Source organism: Cupressus sempervirens, chromosome 9 (assembly GCF_028749045.1).
Source record: "Cupressus sempervirens isolate cs-2001-9-10 chromosome 9, ASM2874904v1, whole genome shotgun sequence".
In the NCBI taxonomy this organism is placed as follows: Eukaryota; Viridiplantae; Streptophyta; class Pinopsida; order Cupressales; family Cupressaceae; genus Cupressus; species Cupressus sempervirens.
Genome location: NC_143126.1, coordinates 592,857,460 through 592,882,563, shown reverse-complemented (window position 1 = coordinate 592,882,563; position 25,104 = coordinate 592,857,460). Strand labels below are relative to the sequence as shown.

At 31.1% G+C, this 25,104-nt stretch overlaps 1 protein-coding gene and 1 long non-coding RNA gene across 3 annotated transcripts; one reads left to right on the top strand and one right to left on the bottom strand.

The window, feature by feature from the left end:
• Positions 1-392: 392 nt before the first annotated feature.
• LOC149540074 (uncharacterized) lies at positions 393-5,008 on the top strand. Of its 2 annotated transcripts, XR_016356348.1 has the most exons (4): positions 393-781; positions 894-970; positions 3,882-4,113; positions 4,609-5,008. It is a non-coding gene; the product is annotated as an uncharacterized LOC149540074 (long non-coding RNA). The 2 variants fall into 2 exon arrangements; XR_016356347.1 differs by having other exon boundaries at positions 3,882-5,008.
• Positions 5,009-6,487: 1,479 nt separating this feature from the next.
• On the bottom strand, positions 6,488-9,042 carry LOC149540073 (putative inactive receptor kinase At1g48480). The gene is made up of 3 exons (XM_089802648.1): positions 9,028-9,042; positions 8,862-8,943; positions 6,488-7,152 (listed from the first exon to the last, which is right to left on the bottom strand). Exons 1-3 carry the CDS (start codon positions 9,040-9,042, stop codon positions 6,488-6,490), a joined length of 762 nt encoding a protein of 253 aa, XP_089658774.1.
• Positions 9,043-25,104: the final 16,062 nt, after the last annotated feature.

Here is a 25,104-nt window from a genome sequence, read left to right as displayed (position 1 = left end):
CTTTTAAGACCAAGTTCATTTATATTCATTTATATATTTTTTAAATTATGAATACTAACCACTCACTGTACACATATCTTAACAAGCTCTATCTAGCTTCAGAATATCGGTAAATAGGAAATCTTAAAACGCTACATACAACTCAACATATTCTTCGAACTTCGAAATATCAATTTACAACACTAAGCACTAAGGAAGCTTTGAAGCATTTCATTTACTAAAATTTAGAATACAAAATTGTACAACAGTGAAAAAATAAAATGAATAATATGAAAATATTATTTAGTAGAAATAATAGAATTATATATAAGAAAATATAAAATTACATTTTTTTATTAAGAGAAACAGAAAGTAAATAGATAAGTAGGACATGATTTCCACAGAAAGTAAATAGCTCAACCTCAAGTCAGAGAAAAGCAAGCCTTCTTTGGGGGCCCTTTGCGGGGAAGTGTCCTGTTCGGCCTGGCAAATGGTTCAACCTGAGATTCGAACGCCTGGGGTTCGACACAGAGCTGCTTCGAACGGATTTGGGTGGCTTGCCTTTTCGCCTATTGTTTCGGCCACCAGAAGCCACCGAGATGCTGGGATTGTTATTGTTGTCGCCGTGGTGTTAGGATTTTTACTGCTTTCACCCATGCAATACGTGCTTTGGCCACGGAGACAGCAGGCTTAACGTAGGCTGGGCGATCACCATTTCAGTCGGTGTTGTTGTGGCAGTATAAATTGGTTCCTCGGAGTGGTTGTAGTGAGATCAGACGGATATTGAGACGCATCGGAATAGGTTTGTCGTGCCCTAGTTCTGTTGTGGTTACCGTGAATTTGATGGTTATGGTGATTTTGTCAGTTTATCTGTTGTGTTGATCCCCTTCCTAATGTGAACTCTTTGTTTTCAGGAATTGGAAGGGTTCAGAAGTTTATTGAATTCGGCAGGATATTGATCTTACGTTGCACCCATTCAGCACTGTAGCAGGTTATCTCTGATCTTTTTTTGTTAGGTTATTTGGGCGTAGACGACTTTTATCTATTAGATTTCAAGAGTCAATGTTATGTAAAATCTGTTCATTAAGCTCAAATCAGGAAACAAGATGCAGAACATAAAATGTTTATTTTTTGGATCTGATAATTGTTGGCTTCACAGGGTAAGACATCATCTGTTCTTTGCATTTTAGTACTATTTCCTTTCGTTCTGTTCTTTTTTCCCGTCTCCTCTCTTAGCCTTGTCTCACCCATTTTTAGATGGAGAACGTTGAAGTCATCTTTGTTTTTGGGCGGTTATTGTAATTTGAACCCTCCATTCTCAGATTTTGTTGGGATCATTTGGAGAATTATTCGGCAATCCGTCTGTCAAGTTTTTTTCTTGGCGGGTATTGAAATTGGGTTTTAGATCGTGTATTAATCTTGTCAATGTCGGGATTTTAGTAGTCAAAGAGTGAAGAACACAGTAAATTGCCTGCTGACCTGGGTTTGCACTATTTCCGATGTGGGTTTAATCCATTCAAAATCTGAATGTTTCCCCTATATTTGAAGCCAAAAGTATCCGAGAAGTGCTACAATTTACACTTGTTTTGTTCTATGTAACGCTTCATTTGAGCCATGTACCGTTTCTTCCTTTTGCTAATTGATAAAATGGTCACTCTGGTGGTACTTGCTGTTTTCAAAATTCCGTCCCAATTTCCATTGGAAATGCTGCTATTTTGTCTTTTTAGGCATTTCTGATCCTTCACCCATTCATTGGAAGTTCAACCTCTTCTTCACACGCTTTCCTTCTCCTTATCATGCACTTGATCTCTCATTCCTAACACAATCTTCATTTTCTTCCTCCCTTTCCAAGAAAAGTGGTCCTTCTTTCTGCTGCTCTGAGTGTATTAATGTCATTAGCTAATAGTGCTATTCATGATACAAATCAGTAATAAATTTCCTGGTTTCTTTAGCAACACAAAGGCAGTTTCTACCTCTTGCCAATCCCCACAAGCTCATATCAGCAAGTTTCTAACACTTGTCAATCCCTACTAGCTCATATCAGCAAGTTTTCTAACTGTTCTGATAGTTTCTGGATATGATTATGTAGCAATTTTTTTCATCAACATTTCAGATCTATCATTACGAATTACAAGAGAACATATTCAAATTTTACTCAATACCCACAAGCCCAACATTCACGGTTTTCCAACACCCAACACTACAAAAACCCAAATTGCTTCTTAATCCTATTCTCTCATTTGGAGTTTTCTATATTGACACAAGCTTTTTTCACTTGCTTTTTACCACTAGATATGATGGTTTATGGCTAACCAATTGAAGACCACAAGCTCTGTATGCCCAAATGCTCCTGTATCTGTTTCAGGCATCGGCAATGATGTTTGATGAATAACTGAAGGCAATATCAGTTTACCCTTCCCTCCCACAGTTTGGCAATACCTCCAGTCCTTCACAAACTTAGGACCAGAAGGACTCTGTTCTCCGCCATTATTTTTTAAGTCAGGATTGTCATTAATATAGTTAAGTGGAGCTTTGGATTCCAGGAGCAATTAACGCAACACCCCTCCACCTCTGAGTAATCAATAATGCAATAGGAATACCCATTTTCTTAAAGCCTTTTCGAAACTTCTGCTCTATTAAATAAACTGACAGTTTCAAATCATTGCCCTTCCCTCTTTGGATGTTCCTGTGTAGAAGAAGTTTCGTTCAATATTGTCTGACATTAACCAATCCATGAAAGGCAATCTATTTTGAAAAACAATGCTTCAATCTTTGCAACTGTCTTCCTAAAGATGGAGTCAATTGTAAATCCGTTTCTCTTAAGACACCACGGGGTCATGTTTCTATATTGATGCAGAAGGTGGGCACTTTCCATTTTAAATCCAGCTGTTCTACAAATACAAATTTAGTGATGAAAAGAGAATGATTGGTTGAGGGCACATCTTGTCCAAGTATATTTATGGAGCAAAGAGCTACGAATGGTCAGTCATTTGATTATATAGTAGGACAGTAGTTCAACAATGCACATCTTTGAGGCAACTGTGAGTACATGTGGATAATTCTGGACTAGGGTGAGGAATATAAAACAGAAATAAAACTATTTGGAAGTAGCGAAGGTGTATCCATAAATAACCATGGAGTTGAATTTACAGTTCTAAAATGTATGCAATATAAGGCTGTGAAACCATTGAGTGTACTAACACTCGACTACTTTTCAAATTTAGCAATAACATTTGGTCAAAATCAAATTAGCATGAATGCCTACCTCATTGCCCGAGACATAAGCGTTCCATTACAAACAAGGTGATACACTGTATAGAATACCCTACAATATGTCAAGTACTTTCATAGTGCGTTGATGAGTGTCTCATTATTATACACAATTGGGTACCCACATTGCCTGAAAGCAAAGTTGAATTCATACTCTAACAATCCCTACCTAGAACAAACAGTTGCAGCATATTTAGTACAGTGAGGAATGTAGCTAAGTAAAATCCAGTAAAAGTGACAAACAACAAGTCTTATTCAAGGAAAAAAGTCACAAATCATACAGGACCGAGATCCCATAAGAAAAGGGCGTGGTTGCTAATCAGTACCATGGATTTCTAAGTTATCAGTTAAAAATGCCTCCAAAGCCTGTCAACGTTATAGATGGTTAGCTATGAAGGAGAATTGGTCACGTAATATTAAAGTACTGCTGAAGATTGAAATTCAGACATCATTCTCTATATTTCTTAAAGTTAAAGCAGATCTTTTTAAAAAAAGGTAGATATGTGATATTCAATCATAATTATTGATCTAAATATTAGTCATTGATGAGAATTAATTTAGTAAGATAATATTTATATTAATATGTATGCAGCGATATTATGTAATGGAGAATAACACTATTTTCTCAACAGGCACCGCAGGAACAGGAAAGTCTGACCTGATTGGTTGTATCAGATCTGCACTACATGAGAATGCACAACAACGGTCCAGCCAACTACTTACACTTGCTCCAATCTCTGTGGCTGTGCTTTGCTTGATTTCTGAGCCTGTTTGTATAAGGCTTCCTACATTTATGCTTGTAACAGCACAGATGTATAAGATCTGTAACAAATTTCCTCATTTTCATGATCGTCAAATTCCTTTGTATGTAGATATATCAGTGTATGATTTTGTGGCACTGCATCTTTCTTGATTTCCATCTTTTTTTTCCTATTATAAAGTGCATGTGTCTATTGTTTCAAGGTTTCCATACATATCCCTTCTATCTGGTTAATACTTATCGCTTAAGCAATTCTTATGTCTGTGATTCTTCCATAAGATTTTTCTCAGGTATTACCTTCTTTTATATATCAGTTTTATTTTCTATGGCTTATGTTTATCCTGCTTGAATTTTAAGTTTTGTTGCTTTGTCCTTTCTTCCTTTCCCAGAGATATCCTATTTCATTCATTGCACATCTGAAAGCTTCAAATTATTTAACCTGGTTTTAAAAATTTACTCTTTAGATATTTCTCTAATCATGCCTACCTTGCTTATTTATTTCACACATCATTTTAGTCCAATGATGATATTGTCTTATACAGTGGCTTTTGTTAATGTGACTTGACAAAAGCTTTAAGTTTGTTGTGTTGGAAAAACAGGACAGGCAAATAACTGGATTGAATGAACAGTTAGAAGAGGATTCTCACTCCCTGAAGCATCTTCAGCTGCGCCTTCAGCAAGAACGCAACAAAAGAATGGAAATTGAGAGGGAGAATGCTACACTAAAAGATCAGATAGCAATGATGAATGAAATGCTTGAACAAGATGAAGATGCAGAAAATATAGATGATTATTCAATATTTGAGAGTTTCCTGTTTAAATTATTCTTTACCCAATTCTTTTAAGCATTTCCACTAAAATGAAGTAATTTTCTCTCTGTTTAGCAAAGGGATTGATTTTTGGGCGTACACTCAATTCTTTTTTAGGCCAAAGGCCAAAGGTAGCATGTAACTATATATTATATGATAATAGATTTGTACAGTATTATTATTTGTGTCATTGGTGAAATAGAGATTGTGGGGATAATTTGGGTTTCTCTGGATCTTGTCAGTATATGGTATGAGCCACAATAAACACTTGCCCTTGGCAATCTCTCTTGGGCTTCTGATGTGAAATTTAATGCTCTGAATATTGAATATGGTATAAATGAATCATCTAATGTCAATCTGGCCTATTCCATTTACTGTGCATCCAGGATGAATGAGCTGAATCTTCATCTTATTTCTGCATTCCTAGGCGCATGTAACTATATATTATATGATAATAGATTTGTACAGTATTATTATTTGTGTCATTGGTCAAATAGAGATTGTGGGGATAATTTGGGTTTCTCTGGATCTTGTCAGTATATGGTATGAGCCACAATAAACACTTGCTCCTGGCCATCTCTCTTGGGCTTCTGATGTGAAATTTAATGCTCTGAATATTGAATATGGTAAAAATGAATCATCTAATGTCAATCTGGCCTTTTCCATTTACTGTGCATCCAGGATGAATGAGCTGAATCTTCATCTTATTTCTGCATTCCTAGGCGTCCAATGGAGCTGTTTTCCTTGTTATCCGTCTAAATTTCCTCTTGTTATCCGTCTAAATATATAACATCCCTCTAATTCTATGATGTGTAATTAGTAAAGGAGCAGCTGCTGTTGGTCTTATGAAGAAGGCAATGGCTGTAGCAACATGATTAATACGTTTAGTAAACTTTCATAGAATTTTATGAGGATGGCAAATCAACCATAGAATTTTATGAGGATGCCAAATCAACCACATTGCTATCACAAATGTTTCGGCAGGTATCCAATCTCAAAGGTTATGTTTGGGTGAGCAAATATGAAATTTGGACTCTGCTGTTGTAGTAATTTAGTCTTGTTGTCACCTCCAGATTATGCACTGGAGATGGGCTTGGCCGCAGAGATGATTACAACCGAATAAACCTCCAGATTATGCACTGGAGATGGGCTTGGCCACAGAGATGATTACAACCGAATAAATAAGATCTGTCCAGTTTGTAAACACAATCTTCAGCATAACAATCGCTAGTTAATCATAACCGAGAAACATATCATCATACTACACTCAATTAAACAACTGTTTCATAAAAACACATTCCAATTAAATTCTTCCCAATCCAATAATCATCAACCCTCATGCATATGAAGATTATAAACCAAAATCAGTAACATAAGACTTTCCATTACAGGATGAAGAATTGTAAAACATACTCAAAATCAGTAACATAATACTTTCCATTACAGGATGAAGAATTGTAAAACATACTCATGCTGAAAATAATTGAATTTACATTCTAGCTATGAATAACATTTAAAATACTAGTTTGTGAGGTATGTAGGAAAAGCTTTAAAAAAAATCCATCTCCTTAGAAATTCTCTTCAAGAAAGCAATGCCCTTGAAACTCTCTTTAACACCCAAGTGCCATCAAAACATAGGATTTCAATGATGAAAAAGAACTCATATCTTCTAAAGTTGAACTGACTGATTCCTAATAGGGCTTGGAGTGGCAATAGAAATCCCTCCACCTGGCAATTCAGTAATGGAGTGGCCCAAAGAAGAATCAAAGGAATTTTTTTCTTCTTCATGTTCCCAAAGCTTATCAATGACATCAGAAGCATAGCTAATGGTAGGCCTCATCTCAGGTGTCCTACTCACACAATTCAAACCCAACTGAAGAAGTTGAACAATCCTGTTTTCCCCTGCATTTCTCACCACTTCTTTGTCAAACACCTCAACAGTCCATTCTTCTCTCACAGTGGACTGAACCCACCTGGGCAGATTAAACCCTGCATTGTCAGCATTTTTGCCAGTGAGCAATTCAAGGAGCATCAATCCAAAGCTATAGACATCTGATTTTTGGGTGATTCTTCTCTCAGGGGCTCTATAGGCATTTGAAGAGAAGGGTGTGACTATGGGGGCTGTTCCTCCTTCTACTAGTGAACTTAAACCATAGTCTGCAATGTGGGGTTCCACGGTTTCTGATAGGATTATATTGGATGGCTTCAGGTTTCCATGGGGAATACTGCCCTGGGATTCGAACACTCGGTGCATGAATGCTAGACCAGTTGCTACTCCTTTGATGATTGACAGCCTGGTGTTCCACTTCAATTCACTGTGTCCCTTGAAAAATTCTGAGTGACACACAAACATGTAATGATATTTAGATCAATATATGGATGCACAAACCATGTAATTGAATAGTGCCACATAGCTAAATTCAGCACAATTCAATGCCCTGACTCTATGTTGTTGATGCAAATAAATGTTAGTAGTTGGGTCTATAAACATAGTACAGTTTAATATTTATATATTATAGAATTGTAATGTTTTTATCGGAGATAAGTGTTATGGAAGAGGGTATACATAAGAACTTACATTTCAGGAATTGTAAAAATATATGTTATATTTGAGTATCAAAGATCGGGAGACAATCTTTTGAGATAAAAACCAAAATAAAAAGTTTATATGGATATAATGAAGACTTCTTTATATTGAATTGTTCTCTTTATTTATTTATTTTGATTTGCAGATTGACAGATTGACTTTGTAATAGAATTAGATCTGTTTTCTTATTCCATCTAATAAACAAGATTCAAGTTTATTTTTTTAATATAAAATTAAAACTTTTTTATATAAAGATTAGGAGGTTGTAGATTAAATTGACATGGAGCTAAGTTTTATAAGATAATCTATTGCTACAAACTTATAAAACTTTTTAATACACTGGATTGCATGACCTCGTGCTTCGTGCATGACCTCGTGCTTCGTGCTTCGTGCTTCATAACAAGAAGTTCTCAAGGAGACCCCAGTCTTAACTTGACCAACTCGTATCATGACATATTATGATGGGATTGTTGCTAACTCTATCAAATATTTTGATTGAGCAATACTACTGATAGCACTGAAATAATTGATAATCAAGTGAAGTAACAAATTTTTAAGAAAATAATCAATTTTACATTATCAATTTGATCATTTTTGAACTCTTGATATAGAATAAAATTTGAATTTATAATCTCTTTTAAATCAAACTAATAAAGTATTTATAGTCTATAATAGTCAGTATATATTTTTAAAATTATATCATGAGAATTTCTTCTGATCCATATTTTAGATCAAATATTATGATCTATTATTAGTAAAAGAGATAGGAAAAAAAATATTGGCAATAGAAAACTATATGTTCTAATTCAAAAGAAGAAACGCAGATTTTAAAAAATCAAATAAGAGTCCTACTACATTTATGCCAAGTCAATGAGAACCCAACAATCGTATTAAACAGAGTGTAAAAAGTTAATTAATTCAAATCATATTTTTACGTCGAGAGGCGTTCTATACAATGGCAGCACAAATGACCAGCACGAGAATATGCCAAGATTCTTGTCAATAAAAAAGAATTGGGAGCAGTTACAAACTTCCAAATTAAATATTAAAAAGAATTCTCGAAATAATAGCTGGCTGAAATAATAGGGAGCCAAATGGAGGCCGAAATAATAGATGGCCAACATAAAAGACAATAAAAAATATTTCCGAAATAGCTAGCAAAGAAGATGTCAAATGGAACCCGAAATAATAGGGTCTGAAAAAATAGGCTCCTATAAATTTTAATAAATTACATATATTATTTTTTAAAATATGAAATAAAAATATGAAATTAATTTTTTTTAAAGTGAAATTTTTTTTTAAAAAAAATTAAAAATTAAAAATTTTTTTTTTAAAAAAATTGAAAAAATTTAAAAAAAATTAAAAAAAATTAAAAAAAAAAAAATTTAAAAAGAAATTTTAAAAAACAAAAAAACAAAAAGAACAAAACATTATGTAAACGGTGGTTGCAGCCTACGGCAGTAACTGCCGCTGACAGCAGCGGCTGTTACTGCCGTAGGCTGTGTAAGAATGGGGTGGCGAGGGTGGTGGCCCGTCACCTCATTTAAATTTTTTTAAATTTTTTTTTTGAAATGAAACGCACCGTGTTAATCACCTCAGTTAATTTTTTTTAAAAATGAAACGCATGCGAAACGCATCGCGTAAAACATTTTTAAAAAAATTATTATCAACGACGATGTGTAGCGACGTGTACACATTTGATATGTGTATTTTTAAAAAATTTAATTTTTTAATGTTAATTTGAATTTTGAATTTGAGTGGAGTAGTGGAAATTGAAAGGTTTTTTTAGTGGAAATTGAAGAGTTTCTTAATGGGAGATGAAGAGTTTTTTCCGTGGGAGATGAAGAGTTCTCTGTCTCATTATAAAACACTCATCTCCTCTCATTTTTCTCTTCATTTGTAAAAGAATACATTTGCAGAAGACAAGTTTTCAGTAAAGCTTCATTGTTTTTGTTGAGAGAAGAAAAGAGGGAGATAAATCATTTGGAAAAGAATTCTACATTTGAAGATCACCAAGTAGATCAAAAAGCTAAGTAAGTTTTTTATTTATTTTTTGTTTATATTAAGTTTTATTTTGCATTTTGATTATTATCCGCATTAAGAATTGTAGTTACACTATTTACATTTAGTTGTAAGTTATTTTTAAAATTAGATTTCTTAGCTTTTACATCGTTGTATTCAAATTTACATTTGCATGTTTCATGCATAATTTATATATAGTTGCATGTTATATATTTAGATATGATTTGTGTAGATTATTGGTTTTTCATATTTTTCAATGTTTTTTATAGATTAATATTGTATTTTGTTTTCTATAATATTTCATGTGGATGGCAATGCCGCCATATCAATATTTTATAAAAATAGTGATTTATAAATTTAATGATTACTATTTTCATTTACAAAAGTAGTTTGATTTATAATATTTTTTTAATTAAGATTAATATATTGATTTATATTAATATTCTGAGTTAGATTACTATTTCGATCAAAATAATTTTGTAATCAACATTTAGATTATAATTAATTCTTAGCTGTGTTTTTTATTGAAGTTTTGGAGTAACATTTTTGCAGGTGAGATTTCTATTTTTTATTTACATTTTCATTTAGATTTAGATGTAGAAGTAAATTGAAATTCAAAATTAGTTATAATATTCTACTTTGATTTATATTTCAATTTTAATTAATTTCATTTAGATTTAGAATTCTGTTCATATGACTGAAATTGAGGCCACTGGAGGACCTGTGCAGAGTTTTTCGTGGAGATAAGCACGTGGGTACTGAATCAAGGCACATTAGGCCTCTTGGAGATGTAATTGTGGTGACTTCCATGGCTTTTTGAATCGAATAGGGCAATCTAAACAATCTCAGATCTGAAATTCTTTTTTTCCTTTTCAGCCGAAGACAGAACAAAGATTGCTTGCAAGAAATTTTGCAGAGTTTAAGATTTGATTGCTTATGGCCGACTATTCTTGGTAACTGATATTTCTATTGTATATTCCCGTGCCCAGCACGAGAAGTTTTAATCTATACAATTTATTTTGTGCATTTAGTGCACAAACTAAAGAATGCATATGCAATCAATTTTTTTATCAATCTTTATGATAGCTTTTTTTTTAAAATAGAAAATAGAAATTATTCTTTTATGTATGTAGAAAAAAATTAGAAAGATTTTATGTATGTAAAAAATTAAAAGAATTCTATATACATCTAGATTTATTGAAAAGAATTCTATTTACATCTAGATATTTTGATTGAAATAACCATAATGTAAAAACAAAATATAAAATAGAAATGTTAATATATGTATGTAGAAAAAATTAGAAAGATTGCATGCATCTAAAAAAATTCTATTTACATCTAGATTTTTTTAGAATGGAAAAAAATGGATAATAGAAATATTAGTTGCATGTTTGTAGAAATAAATTAGAAAAACATGTATCTAGAAATTAAAAAGACTCTATATGTCTCTAATTTTTAGATTTTACTTTATTCTAAACTAATTATTGATGGATATATATTTTTAAAATATTTATGTAGTTTAAAATTTAGATTTTAATTAATTTGTATGCAAATAGGAAAAAGAATAAATATTTTATATATATGTAGATTAATTTCTATTTTTAAAATTTACAAGTAAATGAGTACTTTATTCATTTAAAGTAAACAAGTTTTTAAGTAATATATTTTTATTTTAGAAATATATTAATCATAATGTTCATTTATTATTACTTATTTAATATACTTACTCTCAAATCTAAGACAATAGAAATGATATTTTATTAACTTTGAAATAGGGAAGTGTTAAGCAAGTTCGTTTACAAAAATACCAAAAATATATTTGGTCTTTGATCAAATTGGAGTTAATATTAGAAATATAAATATGATCATTAACAATTAAGCTAAATTCAGTTCAAAACAACAATGTTATTTAAATTTAAATAAATTTTTTTGAAAAGAATTCTATTTTCATCTACATATTTTGATTGAAATAACCATAATGTAAAAACAAAATATAAAATAGAAATGTTAATATATGTATGTAGAAAAAATTAGAAAGATTGCATGCATCTAAAAAAATTCTATTTACATCTAGATTTTTTTAGAATGGAAAAAAATGGATAATAGAAATATAGTTGCATGTTTGTAGAAATAAATTAGAAAAACATGTATCTAGAAATTAAAAAGATTCTATATGTGTCTAATTTTTAGATTTTACTTTATTCTAAACTATTTATTGATGGATATATGTTTTTAAAATATTTATGTAGTTTAAAGTTTAGATTTTAATTAATTTGTATGCAAATAGGAAAAAGAATAAATATTTTATATATATGTAGATTAATTTCTATTTTTAAAATTTACAAGTAAATGAGTACTTTATTCATTTAAAGTAAACAAGTTTTTAAGTAATATATTTTTATTTTAGAAATATATTAATCATAATGTTCATTTATTATTACTTATTTAATATACTTACTCTCAAATCTAAGACAATAGAAATGATATTTTATTAACTTTGAAATAAGGAAGTGTTAAGCAAGTTCGTTTACAAAAATACCAAAAATATATTTGGTCTTTGATCAAATTGGAGTTAATATTAGAAATATAAATATGATCATTAACAATTAAGCTAAATTCAATTCAAAACAATAATATTATTTAAATTTAAATAAAATAAGCCATGTTTACTTTGAAACATCAAACAACTAATTAACTAATACAATAATTAAAATAAATGAATCTATTATGACATAGAAAAATATTTTCGAAGTATAATTTCTTTGTTTTTGAATCAATATGAGTTTTTTTTTCTACTTGAAAAGATAAACCATCCTAATTTTCATCCTTAGTTAACCCTAACAACAACCCCTACCTTAGCCCTAGCCCCAACAATGATGTACAATATAACTATAATCCAACATTAAACTATAATTTTAGCACTAAAACATATCCCTATTGATATAACGAAAATCTCAGTCCAAACCATAATCTAAACCAAAAACCTACACACTAATATTGGTTATAGTCCTAACCCTAAAATCTAACCCTTAACCATAATGTAAAAAAAAACTCCAAAATATTGATCAAAATCCTAAACCTACCTATATGGATAACCATGATATTAAACTCTAAATCCAGTCCCAAGGTCCTAACCATGGTGTAAACCTATAACTGAACTCTTAAAAATTTTACTAATCCCTGATCCTAATCACATTCCCAACTTTAAACTTGAACCATAAACCATAGTTGTAACCATAATCATAAACTTAAACAAAACCCTAACCCTAAAGGTACAATCATAAAATTAATCATAGCTTAGACCCTAATCCTAGCACAAACCACAATCATGACCAAATATAAATCTTCACCTTACCCCTAATCATAATTTCAATGTTAACCCTAACATTAGTTTCAATCCTACCATGATATGAACCCTAATATAGACTTCACCTTGATCCTCACCCTAATCTTAAGTCTAATTAAACCTTGACTAAAACCTAATCTAAATGATATATCTAACTATAATCCTAACTGTAATTATCATACAACCCAATGCTAACCCTCATGTATATTTAATCCCTAATCTTAACTCTAAATATTCTATAAACTCTAGAATATTAACTCTAGAATAATTGGACTCTAATCCCTAATCTAGAGTTATTAACTCTAGAATTATTCTAGAGTTAAGATTAGGGATTAAATATACATGAGGGTTAGCATATAAGCATAAGCATAACTCTAGAATAATTGGACTCTAGAATCTTAACTCTAGAATAATTGGACTCTAATCCTATCCCTAACCCTAACTATAAGCATAACTCTAACCCTAGCCTTAACCATGAGCATAACTCTAACGTTAGCCTTACTATAACCCTAACACTAACCCTAATCATAACCATAACCATAACTCTAACCCTAACCTTAACCATGACCATAACATTAACCCTAACCTTAACCATAAACATAACTCTAATCTAAACCATAACCATAACTCTAACAATAACCATAACCATAATTCTATCCCTAACCTTAACCATAGCTCAAACCCTAACCCTAACTCCAACCCTAACTCTAATGCTAACCCTAACCCTAATTCTATCCCTAAGGTTAACATTAACTATAATGGTAACTTTGTCCCTAACCATATATCTATGTATGACTATAACATTTTACATTACAATATCCCAAAAATAAAAAATATATTTTTAATCTATATTAAACTCCTTATATTAAATTTTTAAAAATATTTTGAAGCATAATTTTATGCTAACTTCATACAACTCTAATTAAAAATTAATTAACAATTTTATAGTAACCTTATAAAAATAAAAAATAAAAAGTAAATATTTTTCCTATTGCGCCGTGACTGCCACTAGCTATATATACCTCTATATATATTACGCCGAGAGTAATCATTCTCGAGGCGCCTATTTTTATTTTCATTAATCCCAACTTCGATTAAAATAACTTTGGGATTAAATAAAAATAGGCGTAATATATATAGAGGTATATATAGCTAGTAGTGGTATGTTTGATAGATCTAGGCTAGTAGGACTTAAAAAACATTTAAGTTTGTCATAATTATGAAAAGATGATCAATTCAGAAACATAAAGGGACAGAATTGAGAAGTTTATAAGTACATTTATATTATTGGAGATACAACGACTTTTTATATGGACAATATTGTATTAAAAGTAATCTAAAACAAGATTTGCAGAAGTAAAAGTAATGTAAACAAGATATACAGAAGTAAAAGTATGACTGATTTTTTTATCATGGGGATTTACACGTTGAAACTTATTGATTTGGATAGTCAATTAACTATTTTACTTAATCTACATTTTGTGTATGTAAAAATGGAAACAAGTTATATTATACTTTGAACAACACTTGATATCCATGCTTATTATTTTAAGTAAACAATGCATAACATCAACCTTATCATGTCTGTAGCTACAAGAACATATTAGATATAATTAGTTTGGATTTAGGAATCGTGTCTAACCACAAAACAACAACTATTATATCTTAAGGTTCCTAAGTATGTGTTGAATGAATTCTTCTAGAAGACATCCTTCTTTTAATATTCTTGAAACTTCTTTTGAATGTACAAATCAAAATAAATCTCACCTCAAATTGATGGCTTATATCTTGCACAAACTAAGGGTAGTTGAGAGGCAACCACCAAATTACGGGCAACTTAAAATAATATGGCCAACTATAACCTGGAATGGAAATGTCTCTCTTTTGCCTCTAGCATTCAAATGACGACTTAATCAACCTTCATCCTTCATTTGTATCCATTTGTGGCTATGCTTTGTAAGAAAGAGAATCAATGGCTTGCATGATTTCAATCCTTTCGAGACTTCAAAATGTCTATAGTAAACTAAGTATTCATGATATTAGGCACAATTTCAAAAATAAAAAAAGATACTATTGACGAATAAAAAAAGATACTATTCCCCTTTGGATGCAAGTGCTAGTAAGTAAATTTATATCATTAGAGATTCAACTCCTTTCATATTGACAATATTGTATTATTTTATTTATAATATTTTTTTAAGTTTTTAAGTTATCAATTTTAAATTAAGGTTGTTTATATGTAGAGTGGTGACATGGTATTCTTTGTTGTCATTGTAAAACATTTTTTAATATGATTGGAAATTATGAGAATCATGATGTTGATGAGGAGGAGGATGGTGATGTTCATACACATGAGGAAGAGAAAGAGGTAGATGGCGAGGAAGAGGCACAGGATGAAGAGGGTGTTGGGGAGGAGGAAGAAACTGATCTAGAGGACGATTTAAGAATAGATTGACTTATAGTTGTTGACTAGAACTTATGGCCTTCATTTTGGTTGCAACAAACTTTCATATGATAGTTTGTTGACATTAGAACATGATCTCTAAACTTTTTGTATTTTATTATATTCTATTATAAATATCATTCAACGTAAGCTCTTATTGATAAAAAGTAAACAATTATGAAAATAGAAAAAGAAATTTTCTATTTATATATTATATAATTTTAAATTAACATAAGAATGTGTTACCCAAACATTTTACAGGGAGATTTAATTATATTAATTAATCGGAAGGAGAGAGATTAGTCTTCAAGTAAAACCAAACTTTCTCTCTCCCTGTACTTTTCTCTCTCCACGTACTAAAACTTGTAGAGAGAAGTACAGGTTTGAGTTTGGATTTGAGTTTCACTCTCTCTTCAACATTTTTTCTCTCCACGTACCAAAACTTGTAGAGAGAAGTACGAGTTTGGAATCGAGTTTTCTCACTCAATTTTTCTCTCTCCACGTACTAGTCATACTCTCTCTCTCCCCGTACTCCAACTTTTAAACCTAATCCTAACCCAAACCTCTCAACCCAAACTTCAACTTGAAAACAACGGCTGGCTGAAAATAAAGTTCACAGATATAATCTGGAAGATCCCATTTTGGATAGACAATCCAAGCTGTGGATACCCTGGTTTTCAGATCAGCTACAGAGTGAAAGAAAATGGGAATTCAAACGGTAAGCGCGGTTTATTTCTTGGAGCTGCTGTGAATAGTATAGAGACAGAGTTAGAGATTCTGGAGATCGATTATACGGGCTCTCTCATCATAAATTCCACTTCTCTAAAAGCCATGCCATGTCATTATACCGATGATGCCTTTGTGAAGTTGGGGTTGCTTGCAAATGACCTCTTCACTATTGCCTCCACCAACAAATTTGTGGTCACTGGTTGCAGATCAAAAGGTTCTTTCAAAGTTAACAATGATGTTGCTGGTGGAGGAGTAAATTGCACAATCACTTCATGTGATAATCAGCACGATCCAGTATACTACAACAACTATGGGTGTTGTGAATCTAGAATTCCAGGAAATGAGAGGGTAATTAGTTTCACAAGGGGGGCAATTCAATATGCGCAATTCCCCACCTGTGGGTTCTCCACTATTCTTGATCCAGCTACATGGTACTTACCTCCAAACTCTGCTGGGGCCATTAATCGCAGTCATTATGGTCTTCACCTCGAGTGGGCCATCGGCCAAGAGAATTGTTTGACAGCCAATGGAACAAGCAATTACTCTTGCGCCAGCGCTGCCCAATATTTAAATGCAATAGGCACCCAACCCAACAAGTTCACATTTGGCAGCGTGTTCCCAGCCTGTGCAAAAATGGAAGCTCTGGAACAAGGTATGGACATCCATCGGAGCATAAATGATATAGAAATTTTGTCAGATGTTTTTCGTTACAAATGCCTTGGTAGACATGTATGCAAAATGTTGATCAAACATAGACCAGGCACGTAAGGTTCTTGAAGAAATGACAAACGTGAGAAGCGTGGGGAGATTCTGAATGGTAATGGGTGCGCTGTTTGAAATATATATTGCTCAGCCGTCAACCGTCCACACAAGATAAGGCATATGAACTTTTAAATTAAATATCCTCCAGTCATTAAAATTGCAGACATAGACCAAGCATAGGAGCTGTTTAATCCAGTTTACATTCTCAGCTTGATCATAACCAATGCACACATAAATCGTATGCAAAAATGTGTCATCTCAAGCAGTAAAGAGTCAGTCACATGTAAGCAGCCAATCAAGATGAAATAATGTTTTCCTAACTCTCCCATGAAGGTGATTGTGATTCATATAGATTGGTAAACGAAGTGCAGTATGTGTTTGATGAATGAATTGCATCGGATGGTGATGAGCAGAGATCAATATCATCCAAATGCATGTTGTGGAACCGGAAGTCAATAGTAAAATGAGCTCAAACATTTTGAAATGGCTTGCAAACTAAGTTTTCAATTCCACATATGAGTCAGCTGCTCAAATGTCAACATCATTGCTGCAGATTGAAGATCATGGAGATCATGTGACAACGTCATAGACATGCATATAAAATGTAGAATCTTCATATGTACCCAACTGCTCAACAAAATGTCATATTCATTCCATGAATCTATGATCAATGGGCTCGGCTGGATTTCTCGTTACATGTTTGACAAAATGAGCACGGTAAAGTTTGAATGACCACTCATCAAGCATCCAACAAAGTCTGGCAGATCAAAGATATTCAGACAACATTTACTTAAAATGAAACGGGCATCATTGTAAAGCCGAGCTCGATTGAACAATTACATCACTTGAAGAGTGAATGTGTCAAGCAAAGGAGGCTATAGATATAGAATGAATGAGATCTAATTTGTCAACCTCTCAAGCTCACAATATCTTAGTATGAAAAGTGTGTGATGTACACATAGAAGTTCCATATAATCTTGTAATTTTCTGATCAATTTGTATGCAAGAAATGGTTGAACCCAAGCTGCCTTCATATAGAAATGAACTCGTTCAACTGCCCAATAGAATGGGAATATGAAGTCAGTGGCATGGTAATGACAAGGTGCACAGAAAGTCGATTCATCAACTTATCTAGTACTCCTTTGCAAGTTTGTAAAGTGAAAACCTCAAAGGGACACATAGCTTATTGGATTGGTGCATGGTTGGAAGTACACTTGCAAAGAAATTCATTAAACAAGTTGTCATTTCTTGAGGCCATTATTAATGATATTGGCACGATACCTCTTCTTCAAGTGGCTGCATATTAACTTATCTATTTGGGCAGCAATGGGGAATTATATTGGAGATTGTCATAAAGTTGCTCAAGTGGATCAAAGGATCCTCATGAAAGGGTCATGTAATTTTCTATTAGTGTATTTCTAAAGAGGTTGGTTGTGGGAGAATTTACAATATTTTGTATTGAGAGATGAAGTGTGCGATTTAGCATAAATCAACTCTTCTATTTCTATGCAAAATGTGTAGTCATATGTTACTTATTATGTAAAAGTGAACATGTTACTTATTGTAACTAGAGTTAGGATCTAGAGTTTGCTACATATGAGTTGCGGTTAGAGTCAGTTTTCAAATGCATGCCAAATTCCAAACTCTAACTTTTTGAGTAGTTACGAACCCAAAAGGTTAGTTATTCTAGAATAGCTATAAATTCCTGAAACTCAACGTAATAAGGGACTTTTTAGACTTGGGAATAGGGAACACTTATGCTCTGATAACAAAGCAATTTTTGGAAAGTGTGTACAATTGTTGTTCTTGTAATCAATCATTTCTTACTTTTTTGGTGCAAAGAAATAAAAAAAGGTACATTTGGCGTTCTCTTTCTAAGAAATCTGAATTGTTGAAGTGTTGATTCGTCTATGAGTATTTTCATGGTATGGTGTGAGTATTCATGAATGGTTGAGTTAGCATTGTATTAGTGACAGTTCTCAAGCGTAGTCCTTGATTGCTCTCATTAACAGTTTACATCGCTTTTATGAAAACATTGAAGGCGTGTGGTGCATTCGCTATCAATGGTTTTCCTTTTTATTTTCTAAGTTCTACTCATCTCTATTGAAAAATCACATATTCTATCTTACGAGGGAGCTACCGCTCTAAACGCAGAGGAAGGCCAGATATCATGGGCCTATCCAACTGTTGGAGACATCGATTTGCCACATACTCCATTGGGCCAAATCGTATAATTCTATAGTGACAAATCTGTTTACCAACATAATGCATATTAAAATTATTATGATTTTATTAATGGGTATCTTACAATTGTTATTTATAAATTATCTGGCAGCAAATAAATAAGGATATTTCAAAAACGTATTTGATAATAAAGAATTTTTTTTTTATAAGAAGGGTAGAAATGTATTCAAGAATAAAAAGAAACAATGTCTATTAAATAAATAATCTAACATATCTCAAGAGACAATTGCCCCTTGTTCTCAATATTCTAAGAACACATTTGATAAAGTCCATTTGATCAAACAATAAGCAACCCCATTCCACTCCTTCACAATATGTCTAAAAATAACAGAATCAAAAGAGCGGCAAGAAATAAAGAATATTGCCTTGAATCTAGGTAAGATGAAAAATAATTATTTTTGATAGTTTAATCAATTCAACTTTGAATTTTGATTAGTCTTATATAGTATAAAACTTGATTAGTGTTCTTATCATAAGTTAGAAAATTCTAGAAGAACAACACACTACTATTTAAAGTAAAATGTAAATAGAAAGATTTAAAACATTTGAAAAATAATAATATTGTTAAAAAATAGATAGATAAAATACACACATGTATATGTGTATGTATTTGCAAATCTTTATACATATATGTATGTGTGCATATGTGTAAATATATTGTTCATATATGTATACATACATACATATATTTTTCATATAAGAATTAAAGTACAAAAGTTCAAATTAAAGATTATACAGGAACTGATAATTAATTTATATTCTATTATCTCTTATTAAACATTCTACTATTGTTTGATTCAATAGATAAATAATAAACAACAATAATAACTTAATATCTTATCTATATCATAACTAAACATTTATCTTATTTACATCAATTAGTTGAAATGAACAATAACAAATGAGTAAATCCTCTTTTTTTTTTTTTTAAGACTTTAATAAGCCATGAACTACAACTGATAAATGGGCAGTATGCTGAATTCAAAAGCCATACATTTTCTTCTCAAATGGTCTAATATTTATATTTCTTGTTTGAAAAACTATATTGCCTGTCTGCATCAGGTTTTAGAAATCTTTCAATGGCTTAAACATCACATGTTAAGACTTCATTTGTAAGCTTAAAGTGTTAAATAATCAAAGTTGACTTTTATTTCCAAACTTAATTTTTCTCTAAATGTATGATATTTAAGAGTGGCTGAAATCTCCTAAACCTCGTGATTATATACTGATCTAATAAAATCAAAAGAATGAAAAGAAAAATAAGGTATATAAATTATCTATTATACAAATGCTTACCATCCAGCAGTGAAGCAAGGCTCCCTTTCTTTTGATATTGATAGATAACAAGGTTCTCCTCAGGGGAAGAACAATAGGCAAATATAGGCAAAACATTTGGGTGCTTGAGACTCCCCATGAAAGCCATCCTCTTCTCAAACTCCTTCCCTTTCACCAACAAATCCTTGAGCCTCTTGACAACCAAAGCAGCACCATTATCCATCACCACTCTATAAACATTCCCAGAGAACCCTTGTCCCAAAAGCTCAGCAGAGGCCCTTAGAAGTTCTTCCACTACAAATGGACTGGGGTTATCCTTCTCAATGAACACAAGCTTGGGTGGCTTAAACTCCTTTGAATGGCTTTCACTCGAGAGTTTCTCCTCTGGATTGACACTTATTGAATTGGGGGATTCCATTGATTCAGAAGCTTTATTCCCTTCTCCTAGATTGCCCTTCTTCATTCCAGGAGTGATATAAGATGGGATTTCAGACCTCTTCATGAGATTTTGCCTTCTTTCTTGCTTCTTATTGTATATGTATATGAAGATAATGAATATGAGAATTACCAATACAAGGAGTCCCAACGGAGCTAAATTATGAGGAGGAGGGCGAGGATCAGGGGAAGGAGAAGGACTTGGATCTTGAGCACAACATAGAGTGCATAAAAAGATGAACAACCATGGAAGAACACAACTTCTACACTTCATTTTGAAGATACCCACAGAAAAATCAGATGTATATGATTGATTATACTCCCGAAAGCAATATCAAATGCATATATGATTGATTGAACTCCCTAAAGCAAAATCAAATGCATATGACTGATTAAACTCTACTTGGTATGCATATGTTCAATTGGGTGTCTCATATTTCATTTCATTCACCTGTAATTTGCTTCTTGTTGGTCTTGGCGGAATGGAAGAGCAGATGCCAGAAAATGGATATATCTGCAAATCGAATTGGACAAAGTTAGTGAAGATATATGTAAGTTATTTTCTTGCTTCTATAAAGAGAAGATGGTAACAATGGCGGAGGAAATTAAAGAACTGTTTGGAATGTAGAGAAAACCCAAAAACTATGGTTGAAAGAGAGGAAAAATTGTATTGATGGCGTTCTGCCCAAGGATTGCCTTGGATTTATATATTAGTTGTCAACCAGGAAGCCGAGAGTAGATAGTGTGAATATGCCACACCTTTTGGGATCACCTTGACATTGACAACAACCCTTCAGCATTAAAATAATGTATTTCCAATATGGTCGATGAGAATGAAGGGTTCATATCATATAAGCTGTAACCATACTGGAAATGTCTATTATTGGCATGCTTGTATTCTTCAAGAAATAGACGTTAACTAATTCACTAGATTAGAACTTTAGTGATGATATTGGAAAGGTTTATTATTATGTGAAATGGCTTTGAATTTAATTTATATGTTAGAGCAATTAGTTGTCACGGTAGAAAGACATGCGTTCTACGTTGTTAGTCTTATTTTGTTGTTCTTTGTATGTTCATTAAGTTTTTATTCTTGTTTTTTAAGTAGAGTTTTAGATCTTAATTTATTTTTATTCTTCGTTTTTTAAAGTAAAGTTTTAGATCTTAATTTATTTTTATGATGTTTGAATTTTGGGTAGAAACATCTAATCTGTACAATAGTTCACGGGTATTTGATTTGCTAGTGAAGTTGAATGGTTTCAAATGAGTCCAATAGAAATCAAGTTTTGTTGAGTGTGAAGCCTTTTCAGGGTGCTGATCTTTTAATACCAATGAAACGAATAATTGTTTTGTAGAATCAAATGTTTTTGGTAATAGGAATGACTTGATGTATAGAATTAATTTGTCACAAACAAGAATTAGCGTGTTAAATAGATGTCCTTATGACCTAACTTGCCCTTATCTCTATTATCTATTGAAGGGTGAAGACAACTATTATTGACAAACACCTTAGGGAAGTTGTTGGATGACAAAGGCAAAGTTCTCATGAATCAAATTCAAATATAGTACTATTTCTTTCTTACATAAAAATTGAAAACAACACTCTTCATGATGAGGGTGTTCTAGATACATGTTCAATGTAGATTAAGTTATTTTTAATGTTCTAAACAAGGTGATTCTAGTAGGATTCTTCTTTGGAAAAAATAGGATGTTCTATTGATACTTTATGTCAATAATTCTTTAAATGTAAAGACAGAACAAATCTTTGCAAAAATATAAACCAAACCAATTTAGAAGAGTTATAAGGAAAGGATGATAGTTGGTAGATTAAATTTTAAAAGTTTAGATGTTAGATCAAATTTGTGTTGTGTAAGCTTCATTCAACATATTCTAAAAATGACCCAAAATAAATAATGTAGTCAAAAAAATTTTAAGAATAAATACATATTAAAATTAATTCTTAGTTAAGAATTATTGTATCTATTTTTTATGATTTTTTCCTAAACAGTTGGAGATATTTTGATTTTGATTTTGATATACATTAAAAGTATACGAGACTATGCCACTATAAGAATTATTCTACTTGCATTGTTAACTTACAACCAATAAAAACTTCTCTAGTGAGTGTCCCAGATTATCAAATGGATAAAATAAAATAAAATCTTAGGTCTCCAATCAAATATAAGATTATTTTATATTTATATATTATATTTCTATATTTAATTAGGTCGATTATATTTTTTATTTTATTATTTTAATTATAATACATTTAATATTTGTCAAAATTTGTTTTTATTTTTTATATGCAAATCATCGATTGAGACCGAGTGGCTTAAAGTCATTCTTGGAGGTTTTTTCACTAAATTAAAGAGAAAATAATTAGGTTCCATTAGGTTGGAAATTTAGCTCCAATTTCTTAGAGTATCACTCTTGTATTCAACACTAAAATAAGATAGAATTCGATACTCCTTTTGTCAAATTTCTTATAAACAATCTACAAATTAGTTGAACAATAAACTCACAATCTTATATGTATATGTATATGTATATGTATATGTATGTATGTATGTATATATGTATATGTATATATATATATATATATATATATGTATAGTATATATATATATATACATATATATATATATATATACATATATATATATATATATATATATATATATATATATATATACACATACATATATATATACATACATATATACATACATATATATATGTATACATACATATGTATACACATATATATATATATATATATATATATATATATATATATATATATATATATGTATACATATGTATGTATACATATATATATGTATGTATACATGTATGTATATATATATGTACACACACACACACACACACACACACACACACACATATATATACACACACACACACACACAATACTATACTATACTATATTATACATATATATATATATAGTCCATATGTTTTACTTAGCTTGTAAGAAAAAAATCTCTCCTTGCTTTCTAAGCCTGGAATTACTATGTGTTAAGTTGGAGTAGATTCAAACCCAAGACCACCCATGAGAGACTCACAACTTACCATTGTGTTGTAGACTCTTGCCTTAGTGATTTTTTATTGTAAACCAATGGAGTAGCTTCAGGTTAATAACCCAATACAAGATTTTCTTCATCTAGATCATGGTAAAGGAAAGAGCATATATTAGGAAATAAAATTACTATAGAAGGATATTTCTACAAATGAAATGGGATGAATTTAGAGAGAAAATATGATTTCGTTTTCATATTCCTAGATCTAAATGAAGACAACTTTGGTGAAGGAAATTAAACAATTGTTTAGAATGTGATGGGTGTTTTACTATAAGTTTGAGTTGGACTTATTTATTAATTGTTAATTAGCTATCAAACGAAGACAACTTTGACCAAGAAAACTAAACAATTGTTTAGAATGTGATGGATGTTTTACCATAAGTTTTAGTTGGCCTTATTTATTAATTGTCAACTATCTATCAAATGTTTTTAAGCTTGTGGTGATTGAGAATATATGATAACTTATGACATGATCCTTCTACCATTTAAGCAACCCATGATTATTTGATTGATGAAAACTAATGATTAAAAAGTCTCACTAAATATTAAAACTCTATTATTATTTGTACATAGCAAGTTAAAAATCTATGTATGTGTGTGTGTGGGTGTGTGTGTTATATATATGTATGTAGAGGGTCAATGCAAGAAGTTGGGTCCCACTTTAGGCCAAAAAGTGGAAGTGTTTTTCCTGTTTTTGAAATTTTTTGTCAATTGATGTCAAAATTTGAGGTATTTAGAGATTGAATATTAAAAAACTCCAGAAATAAAAATTTTAGTATTTGGAATCTAGTTTTTGAATATGTAATTTATTTGTGCACCCATATGATAGATTATTTTTTGGTATGGATCTTTAAAAACCACTTTTTCAAAATGTCTGTTTCAGGACCATATCATGCTCGTGTACGGACACCATAATTTGACACAAATAAATGAATTTTTGCAAATCCTTTTAAAGAGAGTTACCTAATACACCTAAGATTGATGACAATATTTTTTCTTAATTTTTTATTGAATAATTTTTTTATTATTAATTATTAATTGGCTATAAAGGTAAATTTTAAAACCTCTCATGTATGGACCACATTATTTGATCAAAATCTCACTTTTTTCAAAAAAAAAATTTTTAATATCAAAATAATTGTATGTAGATTGATGACATATAAATTAATTTAAGAAAAATTATAAAATAAAAAAGTTATTAAAGTTTTAGTAAATGTCACTTTTTAACGTTTAGGAGATAGTTTTGATTAATAAATAATGGAAAAATAGAAAATAAACTAATAACACTATAAAATTTACATTTTTGAAATCATAACAGCAAAACCTATAATGGGTTTTTGTC

Excerpts from the sequence above, each read along its gene's own strand:
- LOC149540073 (XM_089802648.1), bottom strand. Across the intron at positions 7,153-8,861 it reads TGTCAGCGGCAGTTACTGCC|AATTTTTCAAGGGACACAGT; the intron begins GTAGGCTGCAAC and ends TGTGTCACTCAG.